The 16,816-nt window shown below is 42.1% G+C and overlaps 4 protein-coding genes across 5 annotated transcripts in view; all 4 read right to left on the bottom strand.

Annotated features, from left to right (window-relative positions):
- The window catches only part of LOC147227604 (protocadherin gamma-C5-like), a 354,356-nt gene that overhangs the window by 289,904 nt on the left and 47,636 nt on the right, over window positions 1-16,816 (bottom strand). The gene's annotated exons all lie outside the window — the stretch shown is intronic.
- LOC147227607 (protocadherin gamma-A11-like) overlaps window positions 1-16,816 on the bottom strand; it is a 112,644-nt gene that overhangs the window by 67,423 nt on the left and 28,405 nt on the right. The window lies entirely within an intron of this gene.
- LOC147227610 (protocadherin gamma-A11-like) lies at window positions 3,912-6,469 on the bottom strand. The gene has a single exon (XM_086158794.1). The coding sequence runs from the start codon at window positions 6,324-6,326 to the stop codon at window positions 3,912-3,914; it is 2,415 nt and encodes an 804-aa protein (XP_086014920.1). The 5' UTR covers window positions 6,327-6,469.
- Window positions 10,153-12,651, bottom strand: LOC147227609 (protocadherin beta-15-like). The gene has a single exon (XM_086158793.1). The coding sequence runs from the start codon at window positions 12,568-12,570 to the stop codon at window positions 10,153-10,155; it is 2,418 nt and encodes an 805-aa protein (XP_086014919.1). The 5' UTR covers window positions 12,571-12,651.

Genomic DNA, 16,816 nt, shown 5'->3' with positions numbered 1-16,816 from the left:
CGGGAACAGAATAACTCAGATCTCCATAAACGAGCTGCAGCGTCACAATGAAGGAAGCGAAGCAGACGAGCGGACGAAGCGCTGATAATCCTTTGTCTCCCATCTTCAGAAAAAAAGACTCCTTTGCTTTTCAAAAATATGGTCCAACATATATTGGATACAATATTTAAACAGAGTAACGATGTAATCAGTTCTCAGCAGAGAAATCTATGACATGGAAGCGGAGTTTCAACCAAATGGCATGAACAACTGAATGTGATTATCCTGCAGTAGAAATGGGTGGAGAGTTAAGTGTCAGTGCACAGCGACACCAAGAGCCTATTTTTATTCCATCATTGGTGCACAGAATATTTTAGAGGGACCGAAACTTTATGTTGTGTTTAAGTCAAAATTAAATATGTTAATGTTAAAGTATGTTAAGCATGTTACACACACCCACACACATATCTGTATAGCATACTTCAGTACAAACTCTCTATAAATAATGAGCTTGAAAGACTGTTGAACAAACAGAAAAACCTCAGGGTCAGATTTAGTGCACGAACAGTTGCGCTGATACTGCCTCCACACCCCCATCATATTAATAGTGCACCACCAGTGTGCACAATTAGCACACTTACAGGAGCAGGAGCCTGGCACAGCTACCAGCTGATGATGCAAAGGTGGGAAAGGTGTGGGGAGACATGTTACAATCTACATAAATATGCATATCTCTGTATGTAAATGTTTATCTATACCAAGTATGCAAAAGAAAAATATATACATATGAAAATTATGTAGATGCTGACGGCTAATACATTGAAATGGTGTAATATGAAGACAAAATTGCAATTGTTCATGGCTATTATGAGCTTCCATTTTTTGAGTCTGTTAGAATAACAGCTTAATTCCTTATCCCCTCCTCCAAATTGATTCAGTCAAGTACCAGCACAACAAATCTCTAAGTTCCTCATGGGACACTATCCTAAATTTACAATCAATAACAATAAATCCAAATAATGAAAACCACCAAGAAAGGGAAGTGCACACATATATATATATATGTACTTGTTAAATAATGATGCTGACTGTACTGTAGAAATGCAGCCAATATTGAAGATTCACTTGCAAAAAGAGAACTCGCCATGACGACATTCAGGAAAAAAAGCGGGTTTCAACAGAAAGATTGAACAAACTGCAGGGGGTTGAGCATTCAGAGGAACAACTCCCAGTTCAGGTCACTGTGTGTCTGGAACATTATTTTTGTTGTCTGCACAACAAGTTTTGAAAATCACCAAAGAATATTTAAGCATGAAAATGAAGATTCAGCAAAATAGTGCAGATGATCACTTTTTCATGAAAATTAAAAAAAAAAAGGCAAGGAGGACCTACCAACCAAATTACTAAGAGCCACATCATTTACAAGTGAAATGAAGTGATGGATGTAATCGGGTTTTGACTTTTTGGGGGGGGGCGAATGCTGCTCTTGTGCAAATATAATGTTTGGTATCAACAACTATGAAATGGCTGCATTGAGTGAAACAGGACTTTCTGAGAGCCATGACCACAAGGAATTGCATTTTCTCATTCTGTTTCACTTCTCAAAAACTCTGGATTGACTCTTATAATGGTTGGTTTACATTCAGAGTTTGATGCATTGGCAAATGTTTTGTTTAAAAGACACATTTCTAAAGCGTATTGCTTCAGTAGTGTTCTGCCATTTTTATTGCGTACTCGAATGAACGTCAGACATTGTTTTGAGCCAACCCAGTTCTCGGTGATGGAATGAAAACATTTGGATCAACTTCTGCATCTAACAGAGATGAGGTGTGCAAAACATGAGTATGGAATGGCAGATAAGAGAGAAACAAAGATTCATAAATTCAGATGATTCCTCTCAAATCATACTGTGAGAAGATACACCACCAAAGGTATCACCAACCTCAACTTTTGCATCTGAGATGACTCAATCAGTATTTTCTGTCACTTGTAAAATGTGTATGAACTCATTCCTGTCAAAAAAGGTGACAGGCCTATAAGGGCATTGCAATGATACTTCATGACACTTTCCTCCAGAAAAGACATCAGCATGCTGGGGTTAAATATGGAACTGATGGAGGCTCACATTTCACCTGAGCTGGTGGCTTCACTATTTAAGACTTGAACAGTTTGGGGCAAGAAAATATGTAAACACTGTATAAAAGATGAGAGACCACTTTGAGCCATGGTAAAAACAAAAAGCCATATTGGACAAGCATGAGGGAATGATCATCGCAGAGTTACTGGAGAAGGCAGTGACCGAATGGAGATTGAAAAAAAAAGGCTCTGTTATTCAAACAAACGGATGCTGACTTCAAAGTATTGCGATATCCTAAATTATGCTTAACTGCAACCCGCATTGCAGCCTCAACGTTAGCACAAGGTCTAGATTATCTTCTTATCCTAATATCAAAATTCAAAGTAATCAAACTGAAAGAAATCATTAACGAGCTGATGAAAACCAAATAGGTCTGGCATGTCTTCAGTTCATGTCAATGTCCGTAAATATATCACGTGCTTACAGATTGATGCAATAGTTATCTTTGACTAAAGCTGTAAATCCCTTACAGGAAAGTATTTTTCCAAACCTTTCAAACAAGTTCATTAGGTGTGCGTTAAACCCAAGTAATGATGATGATTATTGATAGTGTTGGACATCTACGTCTTTTCACAGTGTCAAACGCAAATTAAAAGATGGAGGTAAACAGATTCTTACTCTTGTAGAGGAAGAAAAAATAAATAAAACTTTGGAAAAATTGATCACTTTTTGCATGAGGTCATGATCAGAAGTGCTCTGAAAACTGTTGCATAGACATATGCAGAAACAGGAAGAGACAATGACAAGAAGAGAGTTGACTCTACCCAAAATGTGAAAAGTATGGAATAAAGTCATGAGTATATGTTGTTGGTTCACTTCATTCAGAGAAATCTGCAATTTAAAGCTGCAAACTTAAGATGAGTCTTTGACAACATCACTGCCAAGCATGGGGTAAATACAAATATTTAAGGAAACCATTAAAACTCAGGAGAAAGTCAAAAATTCACTGGATTTCCTTTCACACTACAACCATGTCTTGTACCTTCCAAGCAATTCTACACATCTGGCGATCATTATTTAGATCAGAGAGCTGTCTCAAACTGCATTAACCCAAAGTATGACATCATAACATAGAGATTTGTGCCGCTGAATTTAAAATAGTCCTATCACGTGTCAAATAATGAACTTTTTCAGACATTAAATTTGAGAAGAATATTTTATACCCACCACAGATACTATGTTTGAACTACTCTGACACTGTGTTCAGCAATAGCGTCCAAATAAGTAAGTAGGGAACATGATTTTTTTGGACAGGAATTGTTGCCATTTCAGCACCACGGACAGCTACAATGACACTCCGGGAAACATTCCCAGAAAGAAATCTGAAATACTGTAAATTCGTATTTGTCCTGTTGTAATATCGTGTCAGGGCCACTGAACAAAGCCAACATCAAGAAAGAGGTACACACAACTTATTTAGGTAACACTGAAATGGGGAACATGTGGAGAAACTCAAGAAGGGACCGAGGAGAGAGAAACATGTGCTGTTATTGACATGAGTAGCTGTGACAATGAATGGAGCATTCTGTATGTAATACTTGTGAGCAAACACCACCAAGCGTTTACAAATTGCTGTCATAATGGTATAAAAAGACACAATTTAATTTATTAAACTGCAATTAAAATAAAAATAAAATATGCTATTCATGAAACATGTGCATAATTTGACATATTTAATAAATTTGGGGTATACGGATGTTCAAATTACCCATACGCTTTGACTGATGCCCCCCCCCCCCCCCCTTCTTGATCATATCTGATACTGAGTAGTTGCATGGTCAGTTCAAAGAACTGTTTATAATGACACGTTTTGAACATCTCCTACCTCTGGCACTGCCTCCAAATCTTCAAAAGGATCCACAAAGTCAGACGGACTTTTCCTCAGAGTCTGGTCAGCAGGCAGCGTGTTATCATTGTAAGACGAAACAAACTTAAAGTCACTGGTTCTAGAGCCTGTTGTCAAGTAGGCGTCATAATTGTAGGCGCTGCGTAAAGTTCCCGTGCCGTCAACGTCTGCGTAATTAGGAGGGAGATACGCGCTGGGGATGGCAACCGCTCCGTCAAACATCAGTCTGGGCTTCCTCCTGCGACAAAACCTCACTCCCAGGATGATGATGATGAAGGTCAGGAAAAAGGTGGACACGCACACCAGCGCGATGATCAGGTAGTAGGTCAGCTTGGAATTCTTCTCGTCATAAGAAATATCCTTCAGTTCAGGGACCTCGGCCAAGTTATCAGAAATAAGTAAATACATGGAGCAGGTGGCGGACAGAGAGGGCTGTCCGTTATCTTTCACCGCCACGATCAGGTTCTGTTTCATGCTGTCCGATTCCAAAACGTCCCTCTGCGTCCTGATCTCTCCGCTGTGGAGACCGATGGTGAAAAGTCCCGGGTCGGTGGATTTGACTATATGATAGGACAGCCAGGCGTTCTGGCCGGAGTCCGCGTCCACCGCGATCACTTTGGACACCAGAGAGCCTCCGTGCGCAGCTTTGGGGACCAGCTCGGTCATGAAGGAGTTGCCCTCCGGGGCGGGGTACAGGATCTGAGGACAGTTGTCGTTCACGTCCGATATGAAGACGCTGACGGTCACGTTGCTGCTCAGCGGAGGAGAACCGTTGTCTCTGGCCATCACGTGGACTTTGAAACTCCGAAACTGCTCATAATCAAACGGCCTGACGGCGTGGATCACTCCCGTGTCTCCGTTCACGGACAGATAGGAGGACACCGGGGCGCCGTTCACCTCGCCGGGTAACAGAGAATAAACCACGGTGCCGTTTTGTCTCCAGTCGGGGTCTCGAGCAGTAACGGAACACAAAGTGGAGCCGGGTTTGTTATTTTCACTCACATATGCGCTGTAGGACTGATCCTCAAACACAGGTGGGTTGTCGTTGATGTCTGCTACAGATAACTGGACACTTTTAGAGGAGGACAGAGGAGGAGAGCCCTCGTCAGTGGCGCTGATTGTAATGTTGTAATCAGACACCAGTTCACGGTCCAGGTGTCCAGTAGTTACCAGGGAATAATAGTTTTTGATGGAAGGAACCAGCTTGAAAGGGACGTTTTGCTGAATAAAACAGCGGACCTGTCCGTTGTTGTCAGAGTCTCTATCCTGCAGGTTGATGACGCCCACCTCTGTACCAGGAGACACGTTCTCAGGTATGGGGTTTGAAAGGGAATTTATATTTATTACTGGAGGATTGTCATTCACATCGATGACATCCACAACAAATTTGGCAAACGATGTTAGTCCTAACCCGTCTTTAGCTTGTACTCGCATCTCAAAAGAAGTGGTTTCTTCAAAATCAACCATGCCTTTTACTTTAATTTCCCCTGATAGAGAATCAATTGAAAAGGCATTCACCTCGTCTTCAGACACGTGACCAAAGTCATACGTCACATCTCCGTTGATTCCCTCATCCGCGTCCGTCGCAGTCACTTGAATCACTACCGTGTCTGCAGGAGAGTTTTCAGGCAGACTGGCTTTATAAACGGCCTGGCTGAACACTGGCGCGTTATCATTGGCGTCCAGTACAGTGACGTGAATGACGACTGTACCTGATCTCTGAGGAGAGCCGCCATCTAAGGCTGTCAGAAGCAAATCCATTTCATGCTGTTTTTCTCGGTCCAGTTCAGTATCAAGAACCAACTCGACGTTGTTACTGTCAACAGCGAGAATGAAGTTGTCGTTCTTTTGCAGGTTGTATCTTTGAACAGCGTTCTGACCGATATCTGCGTCATGGGCCTCCTCGATGGAAAAGCGGCTGCCCTTCGCAGCGGACTCCCGTATTTCCATTTCGATTCGATTCTTCTTGAATCCGGGCGGGTTGTCGTTTATATCTTGAATATGAATACTGACACGATGAAGTTCAAGAGGATTTTCCAAAACCAGATCTATTCTCACGACACAAGACGGTTTCTTTCCGCACAGGTTTTCTCTGTCGATTCTCTCCGACGTGATCAAATCCCCGGTGCTCAGATTAATTTCACAATAGCGTTTACGAGTCCCCTCAAAATCAAGACGAGCCTTACGTGCAGACAAAGTCTTCAGGTCCACACCCAGATCCTTGGCTATATTTCCGATAACAGATCCGCGTTTCATCTCCTCGGGAACAGAATAACTCAGATCTCCATAAACGAGCTGCAGCGTCACAATGAAGGAAGCGAAGCAGACGATCGGACGAAGCGCTAGAAATCCTTTGTCTCCCATCTTCACACGAAAATCCTCTTCGACATGTAAAAACTATGATCCAATGCAAACCGTGGAGTTTAATCAAAATAACTCAGAACATAATCCGACTTGGTTTGGGAAATCTGACATGGAAGCGGAGTTTCCAGCATTTGACATGAACAACTGTGTATAAAAAAAACTGCAGAACCTATGGGTGGAGTTGTATTTGCCTGTTTTGTGTCGGTACACAGCGACACCCTGAGCCGCTTTTTATTTTATTCTTTCACCAGTGTGTGTAACAGTTCGGAGTTAGAGAAGTAAAATGATAAAAAAGATAGATAGATAGATTGATAGATTATAAATGTATTGTGTAATATCAAAACAAAAAAAAAACATTTTTTGACGAGTTCATCACACCGATCATAGATTCAGTTTCAGTCGTTCATAAAACGCTTAAAAAATCTTCATTCCTGGCTCTCACTCCTAAATGCATTCATTCAGCAGTGTCATCACAACAAGCCTCAAAGTTCTTCATGTGACACGATCCTGTGCTATTGAAATGCAGGATTTTCATAAAAATGTCAAATTGTTGACAATGACCAAGAAAAGAAAGAAAATATTACAAAATTACAATGTTAAAGTATACACACACACACACACACACACACACACACACACACACACACACACACACCAGTTAAATAAAAGACATTGCCTTTTGAATTCTAGTCAAAATTCAAAATATGCTTGTATATGCAGTTCTGCGATGGATTTATTACATTATGTTGTAACCTCCATGTTGGAATATGTATTGTTTCTTGCCTTTCCAGAGGTTTCAGATGTTCTTGAGACAAAAAACAGCATAATGGCAAAAAGACAAATCATCGTCTTACCCTAAAATCTAAGGCCATATAGATCAAATTGATTGACATAATTTGCCACCTGATACAGGGCACACACGTTGGGGACGGATTGATTATTTTAAGTTCATGTGGGTGTCTCCAAAGATATCACATGATCACTGTACCTGTATCCACCATCCTTTTTATTTATTGAATTAAAGACGTATATTTTTCACTGCAGAATAAGTTATCACCGAGGCTCTAACTTAGATACAGAGTGTACTGGACAAGAGTGTTTTCAGAGCGATTAAATCAAGCTGAAAATAGATGTAATGTCAAAATGAAGTGATAATTAGGTTGGTATGGCGGGACTGCGTAGGACATTGTCCATGGCTTTCCATGAGTAGTTCCCCACACAAATTTGGAGATGGTTTTACACAGAGATTCTTAAACTTGGAACTGAAGACACAATGGAAATCTTTGGAGAAAGGATTCTCCACAATTCCCTCTGATGAATGCTTACGTGTGCTCTGAAATGAGCTGTACAAACATGTGAAGACAAAGAAGCGATAACAACAAGTATGGAGAAGACTGTATCCATCAAAGACAACGTATCCAATCAAGTCATGACTAAATGTTTTGTTTTACACAATCAAAACAAATATTGTGCTTTTATATAATTAGACAGTAAGTAAGCAAGCAAGTTCAGAAAAGATTGTGTGCCTCAGTGCAATGTTCTCTGTCATCAAACCAAGACGGTCTCTCACCGAATGCGTCACACACACACACACACAAACACACATATACAAACACATACAAAGACACAAGCACACAGACAAGCGCGATGATCTAACAGGTCAGTTTGGAATTCCTCACAATATCAAAAAGTATCCTTTCATTTAGGCAACCCGGCCAAGTTATCTGAAAAAGTTAATACATTGAGCAGGTGGCAGAGAAAGAGAGAAAGAGAGAAAGAGAGAGAGAGAGATCGAGAGAGAGCTGTCCATATTCTTTCATCACCACAATCAGATTCTATTTCTATGAGTCAGATTCTGAAATATCTGAATACAATGATGCTCACCTGCAAACCAGGGGTCACTTTCTCAAGTATTGAGCCATTTATAGATTTCATATTAACATAAAGCATGATGTCTTTGACAACTGCAAGCCAGCAAAATATACAGGTACTGCAATGTAACCCTGAAGATGGAGCATGTGTTGTTGTAACATATTTGCCTTTACAGCTGCAAGGTGCATTGAAGAAAGGAAGAAAAAGTGTGATAACTGTACAAAGTGGAGATTATCTTCTTAGCCAAATGCCAAAAGCCACACTAATTAAACAATTGAAACCATTAGTCTCCTGAAATTCAAAATCCAATTACAATACATGAAGATGATATGTATGAGTGATGTGTTATCTTTCACTGAAGCTGTAAATCATTTACGGAGAAGTATTTCACAGACTTATTCATACATGTTTGTCATACATGTGTCATCAACTTAACCAATGGTTAAGATTATGGAGAGAGCAAATATTTGGAGAAAGTGAATTACTTTTTGCTCTGCTTGACAATAATTAAGCTGTCCAAACATTTGCAGAAAAAGAAAAAAGATAGAGTCAAGTAGGGGATATCGTCAAGGACAATGTTTGGGGGTTTACCAACTTGACATAAATTTCACATTTAAAGCTACAGACCTAAAATGTGTATTTGACATGTCAGTGCCAAATACGTGGTAAAACAATTGTCATTGGATATTAATAAACCCCCACTGAAAGTAATTAATTAACTAAATGCTTTTATCACTACAACTGTTATATATATACAGCCCAAGCAGTTCTGTTCATCTGACCATTGTGAATTCCAAAAGAGACCTGTTTCAAAAAACAGTCACAGAATATGATACTACAACCTGGAGGTTGAATTGCTGAATTTAAGATTCTCCAAGCATGTGCTACATGGAAAACTTGTCAATGCTCTAAATTTTAGAAAAATGAGTCAAATTGATGATCATTTTCATGTTTGAACTATGTTGACACTGTATTGAACATTAGCACCCATACAAGTCAGAAGGGAATATGCTATTTTGCTTGGAATGAACATCATTTCCACACCACAGACAGTTGCAATGACATTCAGGATAACAATCACAGTGAGACATCCAAATGTTTCACTTTGTCATTCTATATTTTGTCAAGGTCACTGGACTTAATTTCATTCTAGTTGCCATGATATGATTCATCAATGATCAACCATGCTTGGGTGACTGAGTAATTTCACACACTGGTTTTCTGCTTTTGCAAAATCAGATGATGCCTGGTGATGACAACAAAAATGTATGAGAAATATGGGACAGCTATCACAAGCAACAGCAATATATAAATGACTTGATCATCGGTCAAAACATAAGATAAAATACGATAAACTACTTCCAGATACTTTATGGTAAATTATTCAAATCTGTTACAAAAAGCTTTTGACCCCTCAAGGTCTTTAAACATCAGCTTTATTCAAACAACTCAATTTAGTACTAGGACTCCCAAGACAAAGAAAAAAAAAATACGACTGTGAATGACAACTCACTGTAGAAATGGGTTTCACATCGAGAGTCAATGACTCGAGTTAGTTGAAGAGAACCAAATCACTAAACTTAGAAAATCCAATGACCTGACTATGATTAGAAACTGTAAACAATGACACAAGCACCAAGGAATAAAAACAAACAGCACAAATCATGTAACCATTGCAACCTACAAATCAGTACAATCCAGCACGAAGCCAACCTCACCAAAGGGATACGTCCAACATATACAGGTAAGGGCACAATGGGGAAGAAGTGGAGATCGTCAAGAAGGATCCAAGAACAGGGAAACAGACACAAACTATTGACATTATGAGCTCCCATGACAATTAGTGAAGTTTCCTAAATCTAATTTTGGTGTGCAAAGACCAACAAGTGTTGACAAATACTTAATTAAATTGTGTCAGATTATCCCATAGTGAGTCAAATGTGACATTCAAGTGCTATTCACAACTCATGTTGTGAATACCATTTCCTACCTCCACAGTTGATTCCAAATCCTCAAAAGGATCCACAAAGTCAGACGGGCTTTTCCTCAGAGTCTGGTCAGCAGGCAGCGTGTTATCATTGTAAGACGAAACAAACTTAAAGTCACTGGTTCTAGAGCCTGTTGTCAAGTAGGCGTCATAATTGTAGGCGCTGCGTAAAGTTCCCGTGCCGTCAACGTCTGCGTAATTAGGAGGGAGATACGCGCTGGGGATGGCAACCGCTCCGTCAAACATCAGTCTGGGCTTCCTCCTGCGACAAAACCTCACTCCCAGGATGATGATGATGAAGGTCAGGAAAAAGGTGGACACGCACACCAGCGCGATGATCAGGTAGGAAGTCAGCTTGGAATTCTTCTCGTCATAAGAAATATCCTTCAGTTCAGGCACCTCGGCCAAGTTATCGGAAATAAGTAAATACATGGAGCAGGTGGCGGACAGAGAGGGCTGTCCGTTATCTTTCACCGCCACGATCAGGTTCTGTTTCATGCTGTCGGACTCGGAAACGTCCCTCTGCGTCCTGATCTCTCCGCTGTGGACGCCGATGGTGAAAAGTCCCGGGTCGGTGGATTTGACTATATGATAGGACAGCCAGGCGTTCTGGCCGGAGTCCGCGTCCACCGCGATCACTTTGGACACCAGAGAGCCTCCGTGCGCAGCTTTGGGGACCAGCTCGGTCATGAAGGAGTTGCCCTCCGGGGCGGGGTACAGGATCTGAGGACAGTTGTCGTTCACGTCCGATATGAAGACGCTGACGGTCACGTTGCTGCTCAGCGGAGGAGAACCGTTGTCTCTGGCCATCACGTGGACTTTGAAACTCCGAAACTGCTCATAATCAAACGGCCTGACGGCGTGGATCACTCCCGTGTCTCCGTTCACGGACAGATAGGAGGACACCGGGGCGCCGTTCACCTCGCCGGGTAACAGAGAATAAATCACGGTGCCGTTTTGTCTCCAGTCGGGGTCTCGAGCAGTAACGGAACACAAAGTGGAGCCGGGTTTGTTATTTTCACTCACATATGCGCTGTAGGACTGATCCTCAAACACAGGTGGGTTGTCGTTGATGTCTGCTACAGATAACTGGACACTTTTAGAGGAGGACAGAGGAGGAGAGCCCTCGTCAGTGGCGCTGATTGTAATGTTGTAATCAGACACTAGTTCACGGTCCAGGTGTGCAGTAGTTACCAGGGAATAATAGTTTTTAATGGAGGGAACCAGCTTGAAAGGGACATTTTGCTGAATGAAACAGCGGACCTGTCCGTTATTGTCAGAGTCTCTGTCCTGCACGTTAATGACACCCACCTCTGTACCAGGTGACACGTTCTCAGGTATGGGGTTTGATAATCTATTCAGAACAATCAATGGATAATTATCATTTACATCTATTATTTCTATGATAACTTTGGCATAAGAGGTCAGTCCTAAGCCATCTTTAGCTTGTATTCGCATCTCATAAGAAACGGTGTCTTCAAAATCAATGGAGCCTGTTACTTTAATTTGTCCAGTTTTCGTGTCGATTGAGAAAACATTCAAATCTTCGGACAGATAGCCCAAATAATAACTCACATCTCCGTTGATTCCTTCATCCGCGTCCGTCGCAGTCACTTGAATCACTACCGTGTCTGCAGGAGAGTTTTCAGGCAGACTGGCTTTATAAACGGCCTGGCTGAACACTGGCGCGTTATCATTGGCGTCCAGTACAGTGACGTGAATGACGACTGTACCTGATCTCTGAGGAGAGCCGCCATCTAAGGCTGCCAGTAGCAAATCCATCTCATGCTGTTTCTCTCGGTCCAGTTTATTGTCCAGAACCAGCTCGACCTTGTTATTGTCAACAGCGAGAATAAAGTTGTCGTTCTTTTGCAGGTTGTATCTTTGAACAGCGTTCTGACCAATATCTGCGTCATGGGCCTCCTCGATGGAGAAGCGGCTGCCCTTTTCAGCGGACTCTCTTATCTCCAATACGATTAGATTTTCTCGAAATCCGGGCGAGTTATCATTAATATCTTGAATATGAAGACTTACACGATGAAGCTCTAGAGGATTGTCAAGCACAAAGTTAGCTTTCACAGCACAAGACGGTTTCTTTCCGCACAGGTTTTCTCTGTCGATTCTCTCCGCCGTGATCAAATCCCCGGTGTTCAGATTGATGTCACAAAAACGTTTCCGTCCATCGTCAACATCAACACGAGCCATTCGAGCAGACAAAGTCTTCAGGTCCACACCCAGATCCTTGGCTATATTTCCGATAACAGATCCGCGTTTCATCTCCTCGGGAACAGAATAACTCAGATCTCCATAAACGAGCTGCAGCGTCACAATGAAGGAAGCGAAGCAGACGATCGGACGAAGCGCTGGAAATCCTTTGTCTCCCATCTTCACAAAAAAGACTCTTTTGCTTCAAAAAACTAAGATCCAATATGAAGAATAACAGATACTAATACAGAAAATACGTAATCAGCTCTGGGCGAAGAAATCCGGGACACTGGAGCGCAGTTTCTACCAAATGCGGTTAATGTGTGTTGAATTTTCCTGCTGTAGTAATGGGTGGAGAGTTGACTGTCTTTTTTTGTGTTAGTGCACAGCGACACCATCAGTCGGTCTTTATGTGACTCCCACCGGTGTCCAAAATATTTCAGAGGAACGGAGATTTTATATGTTCAATTTAAGTTAAAATTACATGTGAAAGTATGTTATACACACACCACACACACACACACAAACACACGCATATATATATATATATATATAAAAACACACAGATGCATCAATATGTATATTTGAATATGTGTATATGTGGAATACGAGGGACTACTTAATAATGTGCAGGTGGGAAAAAAAACATACAAAAACCAGTAAAACAGCAGGAGCCTGGCACAGCTACCAGACGATAATTCAAAGGTGTCAAAGGTGTGCTGAGACAATCCAACAAAGCTCCCAAACCCACGTCACAATAGACATAAATAGGCACATCTTTGTATGCAAATGAAAATCTACATGAAATACGCAATAGAGAAATAAATCAATATGACTAGTATGTAGATACTGATGGATGATAAGATATGATATTAAGACAAAGATTGTAATTGATCTCCATAGGTTTTCATAGTGATATTATGAGCTTCTGTTCTATGAGTCTACTAGAATAACAGCTTAATTCCTTATTCCCCTCCTGAACTCAGTCAGGAAAGTACCATCACAACACATCTCAAAGTTCTTTCTATCCCATCACTATCCTAAATTCACAAAAATGCAATTAATTGCCAAAAAAGAGCAATAACAATAAGACCCAACAGCTGAACATCTCCAAGAAAGACAATTACACGCAAATGTACACATACTTGTTAAATAATGATGCTGACTGTAGAAATACAGCCAAATGTAAGATTCACTTGCAGAAAGAGCACTCGCCAAAACATTGTTCAGGAAAAAAAAGTTTCAACAGAAAGATTGAAGAAACTCTAAGGGGTCGAGGATTGAGAGCAACAACTCCCTGTAAAAGTTACTATGTGTCTGGCATTCTACTTTTGGTGTGTGCACCACAAGTTTTGAAAAACAATATTCACCAAAGAATATTCAAGAATGAAAAGGGAAGATTCATCAAGATAGTGCAGATGGTCACATTTGAATGAAAATTAAAGAAAAAAAGGCACGGAAGTCCAACCAATAAAAGCAACTATGGTGCACATAATGGAGAAGTCACGTGAAGTGGTGCAGCACTCACTAGAAATTTTGGAAGTAATCAGCTTTTGATTTCTTTTTCTTTTTTTTGGAGGGTTGGCAGTTTTCGTGACAGTGAATTCTGCTCTTTTGCAAATACAGTGTTTGCTATCAACAACAATTAAATGGCTGCATTGAGTGAAACAGGACTTTCTCAGATTATTGACCACAAGGGATTCTATATTCTCATTCTGTTTCACTTCTCAAAAACTTTGGATTGACTCTTATAATAGTTAGTTTACATGAAGAGTTCAATGCATTGGTAAGTCCATTCATCCATCATATGCTGCTTATCCAGCACTCGGGGTCACGGGGGGTGCAGGAGCCGATCCCAGCTGTCACAGGATGAGAGACAGGGCACACCCTGGACCAGTCGCCAGTCAATCACCAGGCCACATATAGAGAAACAACCATTCACCCAATCATTCGGGGCAATTTTTTTTCTGATTAACCTGCTGGATTTTTTTGGACTGTGGGAGGAAATCGGAGAACCCTAGAGGACACCCCATACACTGAAATCACTATATTCAGCAATAGCATCCATATAAGTAAGAAGGGAACATGCTTTTTTTTTTAATAGGTATTGTTGTTATGTCAGCACCACGGACAGTTACAATGACATTCCGGGAAACATTCCTAGGAAGAAATCTGAATACTGAAAATTCACTGGAATGGAATGTCACTTCTCTGGTGGGGGAGGAGCCCGAGCTGAGGCGCAAGGCTGAAAGATTCCGGCCAGATATAGTTGGACTCACATCAACGCACAGCGTGAAGTCTGGAACCAGACCTCTAGAGAGGGGCTGGACTCTTTTATTCTGGAGTTGCCCCCTGGTGAGAGGCGCCGGGCAGGTGTGGGCATATTGATTAACCCCTGTCTCGGGGCATGCATGTTGGGCTTCAACCTGGTGGAGGACAGGGTAGCCTCCCTCCGCCTTCAGGTGGGGGGACGGGTTCTGACTGTTGTTTGTGGCTGTGAACCAAACAACAGTTCAGCCGCTGCTCCTCTGCATAGTGAGGAGGCAGATGAGGTAGCTCAGTCCATCTGGGAGGAGACCATGGGGAAGACCCAGGACACACTCGAGACACGATGTCTCCTGGCTGGCCTGAGAACACCTCAGAGTCCCTCCAGAGGAGCTGGACTATGTCGGGGGGGAGAGGGAGGTCTAGGCCTCATTGCACCGGCTGCTGACCCCGCAACCCGACTCCAGATAAGCCGGGATGGATGGATGGATGGATGGATAGATGGGTGGAAGTTCAGTTTTGTCTTCTCAAATCTTGTCAGGGCAATAGGACCTGATGTCTGTCCAGTTGCCACAATATGATTTGACAACAAGTGACCATGACCTTGATGACCGAGAACCTTCACAAATATCCCCCTTCCTTTTCAAATCAAATGACACCAAACAATGGTGACAGAAACTGCAGAACACTCATACAAATTGAAATATATAAACAACTAAAGAGATGATCAGTGTTCAAAACAAAAAAAGAAAGACAGACTATAAAATATTCCTCACTTAAAGATATTTTAGAGCGAATAATTAAAATCTTTTGACCTTTGACCAGTACAACCAAAAAATCAGTACCTGTGACAATGACTGGAGTATTCTGAATGTAATATTTGTGAGCAAACACCACCAAGTGTTTACCATTTGTTAAAATAGTATGAAATACAAATTTATTCTATTCACCTGCAATTAAAATAGAAATCTGCTATTCATTAAATATGTGCAGAATTTTACAGATTTCATAGGTATTGTGTATGAGGCAAGTTACCCATATGCTTTTACTGATTTACGTTTTTCCCCTGTTCTTGCTCATAACACCATATACCAGCGCAGTGAAAATGCGATGATATTGAGTAGATGCATGGTTCAAAAAAATGTTTGGAATGATATGCCTTGAAAATCTCCTACCTCTACAACTGCCTCCAAATCTTCAAAAGGATCCACAAAGTCAGACGGACTTTTCCTCAGAGTCTGGTCAGCCGGCAGCGTGTTGTCATTGTAAGAGGAGACAAACTTAAAGTCACTGGTTCTAGAGCCTGTTGTCAAGTAGGCGTCATAATTGTAGGCGCTGCGTAAAGTTCCCGTGCCGTCAACGTCTGCGTAATTAGGAGGGAGATACGCGCTGGGGATGGCAACCGCTCCGTCAAACATCAGTCTGGGCTTCCTCCTGCGACAAAACCTCACTCCCAGGATGATGATGATGAAGGTCAGGAAAAAGGTGGACACGCACACCAGCGCGATGATCAGGTACGATGTCAGCTTGGAATTCTTCTCGTCATAAGAAATATCCTTCAGTTCGGGCACCTCGGCCAAGTTATCGGAAATAAGTAAATACATGGAGCAGGTGGCGGACAGAGAAGGCTGTCCGTTATCTTTCACCGCCACGATCAGGTTCTGTTTCATGCTGTCCAATTCCGAAACGTCCCTCTGCGTCCTGATCTCTCCGCTGTGGACGCCGATGGTGAAAAGTCCCGGGTCGGTGGATTTGACTATATGATAGGACAGCCAGGCGTTCTGGCCGGAGTCCGCGTCCACCGCGATCACTTTGGACACCAGAGAGCCTCCGTGCGCAGCTTTGGGGACCAGCTCGGTCATGAAGGAGTTGCCCTCCGGGGCGGGGTACAGGATCTGAGGACAGTTGTCGTTCACGTCCGATATGAAGACGCTGACGGTCACGTTGCTGCTCAGCGGAGGAGAACCGTTGTCTCTGGCCATCACGTGGACTTTGAAACTCCGAAACTGCTCGTAATCAAACGGCCTGACGGCGTGGATCACTCCCGTGTCTCCGTTCACGGACAGATAGGAGGACACCGGGGCGCCGTTCACCTCGCCGGGTAACAGAGAATAAACCACGGTGCCGTTTTGTCTCCAGTCGGGGTCTCGAGCAGTAACGG

The sequence above is a fragment of the Fistularia commersonii genome, chromosome 13, assembly GCF_037954325.1.
Source record: "Fistularia commersonii isolate RoL2024-O1a breed Wild chromosome 13, RoL_Fcom_v1.0, whole genome shotgun sequence".
Taxonomy (NCBI): domain Eukaryota; kingdom Metazoa; phylum Chordata; class Actinopteri; order Syngnathiformes; family Fistulariidae; genus Fistularia; species Fistularia commersonii.
Note: the sequence above shows the minus strand (reverse complement) of the source record. Positions and strands in the feature narration are given on the sequence as shown.